The 12702-nt window shown below is 70.0% G+C and overlaps 2 protein-coding genes across 2 annotated transcripts; both read right to left on the bottom strand.

The window, feature by feature from the left end:
• Window positions 1–43: 43 nt before the first annotated feature.
• LOC113839749 (copine-5) lies at window positions 44–10281 on the bottom strand. Its single transcript, XM_072028602.1, is given in 21 exon segments — window positions 44–706; window positions 1144–1217; window positions 1593–1650; window positions 3091–3193; window positions 3292–3434; window positions 3437–3681; window positions 3778–3824; window positions 4001–4062; window positions 4129–4182; window positions 4323–4398; window positions 4477–4518; window positions 4943–5047; window positions 5293–5396; window positions 5625–5688; window positions 5799–5858; window positions 6149–6225; window positions 6343–6382; window positions 6478–6581; window positions 7447–7493; window positions 7594–7634; window positions 8838–10281. Coding segments are annotated over 21 exon segments (2022 nt in total). The 5' UTR covers window positions 9122–10281; the 3' UTR covers window positions 44–514.
• Window positions 10282–10926: 645 nt separating this feature from the next.
• On the bottom strand, window positions 10927–12641 carry PPIL1 (peptidylprolyl isomerase like 1). The gene is made up of 4 exons (XM_027443573.3): window positions 12512–12641; window positions 11934–12088; window positions 11281–11349; window positions 10927–11173 (listed from the first exon to the last, which is right to left on the bottom strand). The coding sequence occupies exons 1-4, from the start codon at window positions 12565–12567 to the stop codon at window positions 10953–10955; spliced, it is 501 nt and encodes a 166-aa protein (XP_027299374.1). The 5' UTR covers window positions 12568–12641; the 3' UTR covers window positions 10927–10952.
• Between the last annotated feature and the right edge of the window lie 61 nt (window positions 12642–12702).

The following is a 12702-nucleotide window of genomic DNA, read 5'->3' on the forward strand; positions in this document are numbered from 1 at the left end:
TGGCAGGGGTGGGGGCTGCTGTCAGCGGATTAAAAAGACCGAAATTTATTGCAGTTTAAGGCAACGCACCACGACCCAGCGCACAGGCACACAACACGTCCATGCACGTAGAAAAATGATGGGGGGGGGGGAAATGTAGGGACCCCCCAACCCTCACTACAGGGACAAAGGGTGGGTGACCTGGGGTCGGGGGGGGTGACACAGGTGGGCTCTGGGCATGGGGGGGGGGGGCACAGGGGGTGCCCCAGGGGCTCCCTGTGGGCAGTGGGGGGATCCTCATTTCCCCCCCCCATAGGTACAAGGGGTCAGGGTCCTGGTAGGGGAGGAGGGGGTGCAGGATGTGGCCAATCCCCCCCCCAAATCCAGTTTCTGTGGGGCAGGGAGGGGCTGGGGGTGCCTGGCAGTGATTTATCCCTCAGCTGAGGATGGGGGGGGCTCCGGCCACGTCCCCAGGTCCCCACCCATCACCACGGCTGGAGCGGGGTCCTGGGGGACACAGCGGGGCCGGGAGCCGTCAGGGCTGGGGGGGGGGCGGCGGGGGGCCGGGGGGGTCGGGGCTGGGGGGCGCGGGCTGGGGCTTGATGCCACGCGCCTTCATGTAGGAGATGAACTGGTCGGGGATCTCGGCCAGCACGTCCTTGGCCAGGCGCGCCATGCTCAGCACCTGGTTCCCCGTGCGGTCGATGTAGTCACGGAAAGGAACAAACTGGGGGGGGGGGGGGAAAAGGGGGGAGGGCATCGGGCACGGCCCCATGGCACCCCCCAGGCCCTGGAGCACCCCCATAGCCCATTGCATCCCTACCTGCCCAGCACCCCCGTGTGCCCCCATGTCCCGGGGCACCGCGGTGTCCCACAGTGTCCCCCGCACGTCCCCATGTCCCAGCGTCCCCCCCCCCCCCAGCTCCCCATCCTCTGCCTCGCCCTCATGCCCCAGCACATCCCCAAATCCCACCCCGCATCCTGCTGTGCCCCCCCCAAGCCCAAGTGCCACCCCCATGTCCCACGGCACCCCTCCCGTCCCCATGCACCCATCACCCCATAACCCCCCCCCCATACTGGGACCGGCCAGTGGCCCCCAGGAGAGCAGGGCCTGGTGGGGGACGCTGGGGGGGGGTCGCGCTGTGCCATGCCGTGCCGGGCTACCTGCACGATGTCGCGCTCGGCCACCTTCCCGCGGGAGGAGATGCGGATGTCGTCCCCGTCCAGCTCCACCATGGCTGCAGGGGACACACGGGGGGGGCGGGGGGGGGGTGAGCAGCACTGGACCCCCCCCACCACCACCACCCCAGCGGCACTGGGGCAGTTGCCTGCTGACACCGCACACAGGCAGGGCCGGTTCGTCAGCATCATCTCCTCGGAGAGCTTTAATTGAGCTTTTTGGCGTGCCCCCCCTCCACCCCCCCCACCCCCCCCCCCGAGGGAGGCGAACCCAGCCATAACGAGCGCCGCAGCTCATAATCACCGGCTGTGGGCTGCGGCGCGCCACGCTGAGCCGGAGAAAATTAAACTCGGATTTCCCCCGTGGCCAGAGGCAGCTGCAGCCCCCCCCTGTTCAGCACCCCCCCCCCGCAGGCCCCGCAGCACAGCCTTACCATCAAACTCGGCCTGTCCGACCCCCACGATGATGATGGACATCGGGAGCTTGGCAGCCTGCCGGGCCCGGAGTGTGGGGGGGAAAGGCACAAGATTTATTGCGCGCTGCTGCGCCCCCCCCATGTCACTAGCAGCACCCCGCGGTCCCCAGGGTGCCGGGTGTTTGCCCGCAGTGACCGTGGGGGTGGCAGCAGGCAGTGGCGTGTGACACCCGTGGGGCCCCCACATCGCTCCCCATCATGTGTCTGTGTCCCCCCCCCCCAGGCACCGAGTGCTGCTGCTGCTCGGCGTGGGAGCGCGGCAGCTCGCGGCGCTTTGTGTGCCCGCTGCTCCCGGCACTGCCAACACCTGCGCCCGGTGCCACCACGGGCATCCCGCACCCGGCACCACGCATCGCGCCCCGGTGCTGCGCTGTGGGTGCCGTGTGGGTGCCGTGTGGGTGCCGTGCCGTGCCCCCCGTGTGGGTGCCGTGCTGTGCAGCCTGCCCCGGGTCTGCGGTGTGCATCCCGCGTGGGTGCCGTGCTGTGCCTCCCGCGTGGTTGCAGTGACGTGCAGCCCGCGTGGGTGCCGTTCTGTGCATCCCGCGGGGGAGCTGTTCTGTGCAGCCCCTGTGGGTGCTGTGACGCGCATCCCGCGGGGGTGCCGCGCTCTGCATCCCACCTCGGAGGCACGGAGCGCATCCAGTGCTCGCCCCTGCGCCCTGCATCCTGCCTCGGGCCCCGTGCACATCCCTGCACTGCCCCCCCCCAAACAACCAAAACACAGACAGGAGCCCCTCATCCTCCCGGGACCCCCAGCCTCCAGCCCCAAACTCAGCACAACCACGGCAGCCGGAGCCCTGTGAGCCCCCTGTGCCTGCTGCCAGCCCAGTGCCACGTCCCCCAGCCTGGCCGGCACGGTGCTGGCAGCTGGAGGGCAGGGGCCAAGGGCCCACAACACGCCCCAGTGCAGGTGACGGCACTGAGCTGCCCCCACCACCCCCGCACTGCAGCTCTGCCACGAAATATTAAAAAGCAGCAAGCAAGAAGCACAAAAGCTTCTCGCCCTCCTGCTCTGGCCAGCAGCCGAATTGCTGGGAAGCGTGGACCCAATCCTCCTGCCTGGTGCGTGGCAGGGGGGGGGCAGAGGACAGAAAAAGTTCATTTATTAGGTTATTGCACGTTCCCCCCCTGCCCCTTCTTGTGCACCAGCATCCTGCCCCCCCGAACCCCCAGCATCTGCCTGGTTGGAGCACCCCAGCTCAGAGCACCCCCTGCGCCCGGACGATGACTGCACCCCAACACCCCGGGGTGTCCCCTGGGGGGAGCGCACCCTGGTGCCTTGGGACTCCCCGTGTCCCCTGTAGGTCATTGCACCTTGCAGCGAGCCCGAGCACCCAGCCTCGTGCTGCACCCTAATGCTTTGGGGCACCCAGCCACACACTGCTCCCCAGCGTTTTGGGGCTCCCCATGCACTCAGCCAGGCACCCCCCACCCAGCCCCGCGGCGCAGCACTCACGTTGACGATGGCCTCCTTGGTCTGCGCCATGTCCGAGATGACGCCGTCGGTGATGATGAGGAGCACGAAGTACTGGGAGCCGTCGGGCACCGCCGCGGCCGAGCTGCGGGACAGCCGGTGAGCACGGGGCACGGGGGGCCGGGCACAACCCCCGGGCACAACTGGGGGGGGGACTCGGGGCAGCAACGCCCCCCTCCTTACCGGGCCACATGGTTGACCACGGGGGCGAAGTTGGTGGGGCCGTAGAGCTGGACGCTGCGCAGGCTCCGGTGATAGGCCTCCAGGATGCCCTCGATGCCGCTGCACGAGGGGTTGGCGGCGTCGCCGTTCTGCGGGCACGGCGCCGGGTGACGGGGCCGCCGCCGCCTCCCCCCCCAACCCCCCGCGGCACCCCGGGGCTCAGCCTCACCAGCGGGAACTCGTGGGACACGCGCCCGTCCGGAGGGATCTTGGCGCCGAAGCCGAGCGCCGGGAACATCTTGTCACTGTCATAGTCCTGGATGATCTCGCCCACGGCCTTGAGCGCCATGGTGTAGGCGTTGAGCTGGTAGGGGCTCAGGTAGTGCAGCGAGGTGGACTGCGAGGGGTTGCCTGCGCCGGGGGGGGGTCAGCCCCTGTCCTGTGCCCCCCCGGCCCAAACGTGGCACCGTAACGAGCCCCCGGGCTGTAGCCAGCGGCTCCGCTCACCGTTGGACGCGGTGAAGTCGATGGCCACCGTGAAGTTGATTTGGGTCCTGGGGAGGGGAAAGCGGCTCTGAGGAGCTGGGGGGGGCCCAAGGACCGGCCGTGCCCCCACCCTGTTCAGAGCACCCTCTCTCAGCACCGGGGTTTCATGAGGGACCCGCTCTGGGCACCCCACTGGGTTCTGGGGATGCTGGGCCCATTTCATGGGGGGGCTGCTGAGGCTCACCCGCCCCTGATGTAGTCCAGGAAGGTGTGGTCGGACTCCACGGCGAAGGACAGCAGCGTCACCTGCCAGGGACAGCGGGCTGAGCAGGATGGTGGCAGCACCCCCGCGCCCCCCCGCCCGGCCCTCACCGTCCCCGAGTTCAGGTACTTCTTCTTCTTCATCTTCTTCCGCGGGTTCACCACCTGGGAGAGGGGAGGCCGGGGGGGCACTGCTGGGCTGGGGGGGGGCCGGCCCCAAATCGACCAGGAGCCGCGGCACCAGGGTGCAGTGGGGGCACCCCGGTGCCACAGCACCCATCCCCGCGCCCCGTCCCCCTCCTCACCTCGTAGACGTTGAACTGGCTCTGCCCCCGCGCCAGCTCCCGGTAGCTGGTGGTGAACTCGCCGATGAAGTCGTGGCTGCGGGGCATGGGGGGGGCACCGTCACCCGGGGCGCGGGGACGTGGTGGGTGACCCCGGGGCCCCCCCCCGGCTCACCTGCCGTCACGGTCCCAGTCGTACACCTCCACCTTGATGGCCCTGCAAGGAGCGGGGGGGTCGCGGGTGGCAGCTGCAGACTGGCCCCGCGCTCGCCCTGCCCCGTGCCGGGGGTGTCAGCGGGCACAGCAGGGGCACCCCCAGCGCCCGCTCCCGGCGAGTTTGTTTTGACGCCTCCGTGGGCCTTTTCTCCTTCCTCCTCCTCCTCCTCCTCCTCCTCCTCGGCCGTTTTCGGTGGGATATTTTTATCCGCCGTTGCCACAGCAACGTCCGACACGGGGCCAAGCCGGCGGCGGCAGCGCGACGCCGAGCCACCGCTCACCGGGAGCCGGCACCGGGGCTGAGTTGGGGGGGGGCCGTGACGGGGGCGCGGACCCATTGCTCAGACGGGGAGCCCGAGGCGGGAGGAGGAGGGGGGGGGTCAGGCACAGGGCGGCCCTGTGGTGCCGCGGCCCCCGGTGCTCACCGGTCGTAGTCGCCGTTGCAGAGGGCGCGCACGGGGATGGCGAAGGCCGGCCAGACCGGGTTCAGCGTGTTCCTCACCACCTCGGTCTTGTGGCAGATGGTGAAGCTGCGGGGATGGGGTGGGGGGGACACAGGGTGGTCACCCCCCAGTGGCTGACCCCCCACCCAGCACCCAGGGGTGGCTCTTGGAGACCCTCTCCCAGCGCCACCCCCACCCCACTGGGACGCACGGGGGGTCCTGTGCCAGCCTCAGGGCTGTGACCGCCCCCCCCAGGTGGCAGCAGGGCCACGTCCTGTTGTGTGTCCCCCCCCACCCCCCAACCCCAATGGCCGCGTTTTGGGGCTGCTCACGTCCCGTCCTCATTGCTCCGGTAGAAGACCATGAAGGGGTCGGACTTGCCGAAGAAATCCTTCTTGTCCAGCTTGTTGGCGCAGAACTGCAGCGTGGCCACGTCCTGGGGCGAGGGGGTGTCACCGCCACGGAACCCCCCCCCACGGACCTCAGGGTCCCAACGGGAGCAGCCAGGGTGGGGGGGGGGGGGGCTCCGGCCCCCGTCTTCACCCCACAGCAGAGTGGAGGAAGGCCCCAGGCATGGACGTGGGGCTCTTCCCCCCCCCCACTCACCCAAGTGGCACAAGAGGGGGGTCCCCAAACTGCCCCCCCCACCCCTGGGGCCGCTCACCCTGCAGTTGCCCAGCTCCTCGGCGAGGAGGATGATGGTGCCGCACTTCTTCCCAGGGATGCCCCTGTGGGACCGGTGGTGAGGGGGGCACACGGTGACACGGGTGTCCCTTATGGTGGGGGGCGCAGTGACCCGTGTGTCTGGGGAGCCGGGGGGGGGCACCCCAATGCTCACCCGTTGGAGAGGGCCGGAGCCGGCTTCTTGCCGCGGGATTGTGCTGTGACCGTCCCCATCCTGCGGGGACACGCAGCGGGGTGACGGAGGGGGGGGGACATCGCCCCCAGCCAGACCCCACGGGGAAACTGAGGCAGGGCTGGGAGCAGGGGGGGGGGACACTCATCCTGGGGGGGAGCAGCCCGGAGCCGCGCTATCTGCACCGGGCTCTGCTCTCCATCCCAGACACCGCCGGGGCGCAAGATAAGGACCCGGGCGCCACCACCGTCACTGTCACCCGCGGGACGCCGGGCACCCAGCCCGCTCCAACCCCCCCCACACCCCCCCCTGCACCCCCCAGCCCTGCTCACGTCAGCGGCTTCTCCAGGCGGCTGCCGGCCGAGCCCACGATCTCACCGAGGGTGCAGAAGGCCTGGCCCAGGAAGTCCTGAGGGAGTGTGGGGTCAGCGCGGTGTCCCCAGCACTGTCCCCATCCCCATCCCATCCCATCCCATTGTCCCTGTCCCTGTACCCCGCAGCCCCACGGGGCTGGTACCACACTCACGTGCTTGGACAGGTCGGGGCTTTTGGAGTCCACATCGTACCTGTGGGATGGACGGAGCGTGGCAGGGGGACGGGGATGGGATGGGGCCGGGGCTGGGTGGCAGCACGGCACGGTGCCGGGGGCCGCGGCACTCACAGGTCGAAGCGCAGGTTCTGCTTCTCCTCGAAGAAGTAGTCCAGCACGAACTTGCGCACGAAGTCGGGGTTCAGGGAGTTGTCGATGACCTCGGTGCGGCCGAACTGGGGGCAGCGCCGGGGCCGTGGGGCCGGGGGGGCCGGGGGGGGGCCCAGGTGCCCCTTTGTGCGGCAGCGCGGGGCTGCGCCGCCCGGCCCACCCGCTCATTACGGCCCGGAGCCCCTCAATTAACCAGGCGCTAATTACAGGGCAGGCGGCGGGGCGGGAGCAGGGGCTGTGGAGCTCCCCCCCCCCCCCCCCCCGGGGCTGGCAGCGCTGCTTGGCCGCCTGCCCGGCACCCCAATGTCCTGATTGGCTGCCTGCCAGGCACCCCAACATGCTGATTGGCTGCCTGCCCAGCGCCCCAACATGCTGATTGGCCGCCTGCCCGGCACCCCAACATCCTGATTGACCAGTGAGCTGACACCCTGACATGCGGATTGGTTGGTTGGGCAGCACCCCAGCATGCTGATTGGCTGGTACCCCAACATGCTGATTGGTTGGTTCAGCAGCACCCTAACATGCTGATTGGCTGACACCCCAACATGCTGATTGGTTGGTTCAGAAGCACCCCAACATGCTGATTGGCTGGCACCCCAACATGTTGATTGGCCAGCTGTGCAACACCCCAACATGCCAATTGGTTGGTCTGGCAGCACCCTGACATGCTGATTGGCTGGTTCAGTAGCACCCCAACATGCTGACTGGCCAGTTTGGCAGCACCCCAACATGCCGATTGGTTGATTCAGCAGCACCCCGACATGCTGATTGGCCAACTGGGCAGCACCCCAACATGCCGATTGGTTGATTCAGCAGCACCCCAACATGCTGATTGGCCAACTGGGCAGCACCCCAACATGCTGATTGGTTGATTCAGCAGCACCCCAACATGCTGATTGGCTGCCCAGCAGGGCAGGGCCGGGCTCTCACCTCCCGCCACTGCTTGGTGTCCAGGCCCTGGGTGTAGAGGACGCAGACTGGGGGCAGAGGCGGCCGCGCTCAGCAAGGCCCCGGCCCCTGGGACCCCCCGGGATCCCCCCGGGACCCCCCGGGCCCCCCGGCCCCAGCCCCACTCACGCGGGTCGGACTTGGAGAAGGTGTCCTTGTCCAGCAGCTGCCTGCGGGGAGAGGCCGGGCCGCTGGGGAACTGCAGCATGGGGGGGGCTGGGGGTGTCCGTGTGTCGGGGCGCACCCCCCCGTGCCGGGGCGCGCACCCCCGAGCTGCGGCACGGAGCAGCGGCTCGGGGAGTTGCTCCAGTCCCCGATGGAGTGGGAGGAAAATAGGTCGGAGCGGCCGCGGGCAGCACGGCCGGGGGGGGGGCACCCAGCACCGCACCGGGAACCCCCCCCCTGGGCACCCCAACCCCATGCCCCCAGCCTTCATGAAGGGGTGCGGGGGTCCCCAGGGGGTCCCAAACGCAGCGGGGCTCAGCCCTCGCTCAGGGCTGGGGGCTGGGGGGGATCTGAGGTGGGGAGGGGGGTGGTGAGGCCCCCCCCGGGCAGCGAGCACAGTGCCAGCGCGGGGGGGCCCGGGTGTCCCAGGGTGCGAGGCGATGGGTGACAGGTGGCAGCGAGCCCCAGCGGGCACCGGGCACGGGGGGGACACGGGGGGGGGCTGTGCGGGGAGCCCCCCCCCCAGAGGGGGGCAGGATGGAGAGGAGGAGGCTCAGGGGGACGGGGTGGAACGGCCCCCCCCCCCGCACACCCCCAGAGCCCCCACTCCCTGCCCCTCCAGTTCTCCCAGTGCCCCGCACCCCTTTGCCTCCCAGTGCCCCCAGTGCCTCCCAGTACCCCCCCCCCGTCTCCCAATAACACCCCCGTGCCTCCCAGTGCCTCCGGCCGTGCCCTGTGCTTCCCAGCACCATCTGCTCTCCCAGTGCCCCCCAGTGCTTCCCAGTGCTCCCCAGTGCCCTGTGCTTCCCAGCCATCTCTGCTCTCCCAGTGCCCCCCAGTACCCCCCAATAACTCCCCTGTGCCTCCCACTGTGCCCTGCGCTTCCCAGCGCCATCTGCTCTCCCAGTGCTCCCAGTGCCTCCCAGTACCCCCACAACCACCGGGTTCCCCCAGCGCTGTACACCCGCTGTGCTCCCCCCGGCTCCCCAGTGCCTCCCAGTACTCCCAGTGCCCCCCTCCCGCATCCTCCCCGGCTCTCCCATTCCCCCCCTCGCCCCCAGGTCCCCCCGGTACCGTTCACCCCCTGACCCCCCCGCTCCCCAGTGCCTCCCAGTGCCTCCCAGTGCCTCCCAGCGCATCCCAGCGCCGCACAGCACCAACCGCCTCCCGCTCCCCCCGGTGCCCCGCGCCCGGTGCCGCTCCCCCACCTGCAGGACACGGTGAGCTCCACCTTGGTGGCCGGGACGGTGCCGGTGCCGGTGCCCGGTTCCAGCGCTCCCAGGCCCGCCATGCCCCGGCTCCGCCCCGCCCGGGGCCGCCGCCGCCGCCGCCGCGCTGCTCCCGGGGCTGCCCCGGTGCGGCTCGGGGCTCCCGGTACCGCGCGCTGCCGCAGCGCCGCCGCCCCCGGGGCTGCCCCCGGAGCCTCCTGCGAGACCGCCCCGGTACGGCCCCGGTACGGCCCCCGGTACGGCCCCCGCGCCGCCCCCGGCATCGCGCGGGGCTCCCGGTGCCCCCCCCCGCTGTGCTCCCAGTATGGCCCAGTGCTCCCAGTGCCGCTCTGCTGCGCCCCTGGTACCCCCCAGTGCCACCCCACTGTGCCCCCAGTGCTCCCAGTGGTGCCCCACTGTGCTTCCAGTGTCTCCCAGTGCTTCCAGTGCCGCGCTGCTGCACCCCCAGTATCTCCCAGTGCCACCCCACTGTGCCCCCAGTGCTCCCAGTGGTGCCCCGCTATGCTCCCAGTATGGTCCAGCGCTCCCAGTGCTACTCTGTTGTGCCTCCAGTATCTCCCAGTAACGCCCCACTGTGTCCCCAGTGCATTCCATTGCTCGCAGTGGTACTCCGCTGTGCCCCCAGTATCCCTCAGTGCTCCCAGTCCCACAATCCTGCATTCCCAGTATGGCCCAGTGCTCCCAGTGCTGCTCTGCTGCACCCCCAGTATCTCTCAGTGCAACCCCACTCTGTGCCCAGTATGGCCCAGTGCTCCATGTGGTACCCTGCTGTGCCCCCAGTATCTCCCAGTGCTCCCAGGGATCGGTCCTGCTGTGTCCCCAGTACAGCCCAGTGCTCCCAGTGCCATGCACACAGAACCTCCCAGTGCTGCCTCACTGTGTCCCCACTATCTCCCAGTGCCACTCTACTGCATCCCCAGTATGGCCCAGTGCTGCTCCCAGTGCCCCCCAGTCCCACCACCTGCAGGCCCAGTGTCCCCCGGTGTCCCTATGTCCCCAGTGTCCCCCCATGTCCTGCTGCCTCCCAGTGCCTCCCAGTGTGCCCAGTTCCCCTGTGCTCCAGTGCCCTGCGGTGCTCAGAGTGTCGCCCCTGTCCCCATGGTGGGGGTGTACTGGGCGCACCGGTCAGCTGTACTGGACCCATGGGTGACATCCTCGTGTCCTTATGGGTGACATCTCTGTGCCCGTGGGTGACACCTCCACGCACATGGGTGACACCTGTGCCCTCAGGCGGCACCTCCACGTCCCCATGTGTGATATCTGTGTCCCCTTATGGGTGACATCTCCGCACCCACAGGTGGCACCTCCACACCCTGTGGGTGACCCCCCCGTCATCAGTGTCCCCCCATGTGTGACACCTCCATGTCCTGCAGGTGACACCCCCAGATGACATCAGTGTCCCCCCACATGTGACTCCCCCCCCCATGAGTAACCCCCCCATATCAGTGTGCCCCCGGGTGCCAGCTCCATGTCCGGTAGGTGACACCCCCCAGATGACATCAGACTCCCCCACGGGTGACACCTTTGTGTCCTGTGGGTGACACTCCCCCAGATGACAACAGTGTCCCCCCCATGGGTGCCAGCCCCATGTCCTGTAGGTGACACCCTCCCAGATGACATCAGTGTCCCCCAAGGGTGACACCTCCACACCCCATGGGTGACCCCCTCCAATTGGTGTCCCCCATGGGTGTCCTGTAGGTGACCCCCCCATTAGTGTCCCCCACGGTGCCACCCCCCCGATGACATCAGAGTCCCCCATGGGTGACAACTCCCCCCGGATGACATCAGCATTCCCCAAGGGTGGCTCACACCCCATGGGTGCCCCCCGCAATCAGTGCCCCCCATGGGCGTCCCGCAGCTCACCCCCCCATCAGCATCCCCCGGGGTGCCACCTCCGTGTCCTGTGGGTGCCACCCTCCCAGATGACATCAGTGCCCCCCAAGGGTGACACCTCCACACCCCATGGGTGTCCCCCCAGGGGTGCCAGCCCCACATCCTACCGGCGACCCCCCCGTCCCCATAGTGCTGTCCCCCCGCCACCAGCCCCGTGTCAGTGCCGCACTCCGGGGCCGTTCCACGCCTTTATTGCCCGCGTCACCCCGCGGGCACGGCGCGCAGCACCTTGACGTCGTCCAGGGGCCGGTCCTGGGCGCTCGTCTCCACCATGCCCACGCGGTTGAGGACGCCGATGCCCTGGCAGACGCGGCCGAAGATGGTGTGCTTGCCGTCCAGCCACTGCGCGGGCGCCAGCGTCAGGAAGAACTGGCTGCCGTTGGTGTCCGGCCCCGCATTGGCCATGGCCAGGATGCCGGCGCCTGCGGGACGCACCCCGAAAAGCGGGAAAAAAATATTATTATTTTTTTTTCCTATTTTTTTTTTTTTGGGGTGGGTTTGGTGAAAGCGGGGTTGGGGGAGCGCTCACCGGTGAATTTCAGCTCTGGGTGCAGCTCGTCCTCAAACTGCTTGCCGTAGATGGAGGCGCCGCCGCGGCCTGCGGGCATGGTGGTCAGAGCCCCCCCCCTCCAGGCACAGGGGTCCCGGTGTCCCCATCATGGGGCTGGGGGGGGTCTCAGTGTCCCCATCACGGGGCTGGAGGGAGGTCAGTGTCCCCTGATGTGGATGGGGGGGTCCCAGTGTCCCCACCATGGGGCTGGGGGGGGATTTGTGTCCCAGTCATAGGTTTGGGGGGGGTCTTGGTGTCCCCATCATGGGGCCGGGGGGGGGCAGTGTCCCCTCATGGGGCTGGTGGGGGTCCCAGTATTCCCACCATGAGGTTGGGGGGTATCTCTGGTGTCCCACTGGGGAGCTGGAGGGGTCCCAGTGTCCCTGTCATGGGGCTGGGGGGCATCAGTGTCCCCTCGTGTCATAGGGCTGCGGGATCCCTCGTGTCCCCACCATGAGGCTGGGGGGGGGTCTCTGGTGTCCCACTGGGCTTGGGGAGGGTCCCCGTGTCCCCATCCCACAGCTGGGGGCTCCGGGTGTCCCTGTAACAGGGCCGGGGGCTGTCCCCAGCACGGCCCCGGGGTGGTCCCAGTGTCCCCGTCCCGCGGCTGGGGGGCTCCGGGCCGTGCTTACCGGTGCCGGTGGGGTCCCCGCCCTGCACCATGAAGTCCCTGATGACGCGGTGGAAGCGGGTGCCGTTGTAGTACCCCCGGCGGCACAGCTCGGCGAAGTTCTTGCAGGTGCGCGGTGCGTGGCGCCAGTACAGCTCCAGCACCAGGGTCCCCATCCTGCACCGGGACCGGGACCGTCACCGACACCGGCACCGGAACCGGGACCAGCACCGGGACCGGCCCCGGGGGCTGAGCGGCCCCGGGGGACAACACGGGGAGCACCGGGGGGCACCGGGGAGGGCCCGGGCCCGGGACAGGCGGGGGGATGGCGGGACCGGGGCGGCACCGGGGAGGATCCGGTACCGGGGGGGGGGGGCGGGGAGGGCACGCAAAGGGACCGAGAGGCCGCGGGGAGGGCCCGGGGGGGTCCCGGTACCGGGGGGGGGGAGCAGGGGGAGGCTCCGGAACCGGGGGGGGGGGGCGGGGAGCGGGGGGTGCCGGTACCGGGAGGGGGACGCGGGGGGGTCCCGGTACCGGAGGGTTCCCGGGGGAGGGGTCCCGGTGCCGGCGGTGCCCGCGGCGGGCGGCCCCGGCCCTTACGTGGTCTCCATGGTGACGGTGGGCGGCTGCCAGGAGTCGGGCGGCACGGCCGCCATGCTGCCGCCGCCGGAAGCGGCCACCGGGAGCCGCCGCGCGCGCTTCCGGAGCCCCGCCCCCTCCCGGCCGGCGGCAGCCAATGGGCGGCGAGCGCGGCGCGGTGGGCGGGGCCGAGGCGCGCGGTGGGCGGGGCC

Source organism: Anas platyrhynchos, chromosome 27, assembly GCF_047663525.1.
Source record: "Anas platyrhynchos isolate ZD024472 breed Pekin duck chromosome 27, IASCAAS_PekinDuck_T2T, whole genome shotgun sequence".
Taxonomy (NCBI): domain Eukaryota; kingdom Metazoa; phylum Chordata; class Aves; order Anseriformes; family Anatidae; genus Anas; species Anas platyrhynchos.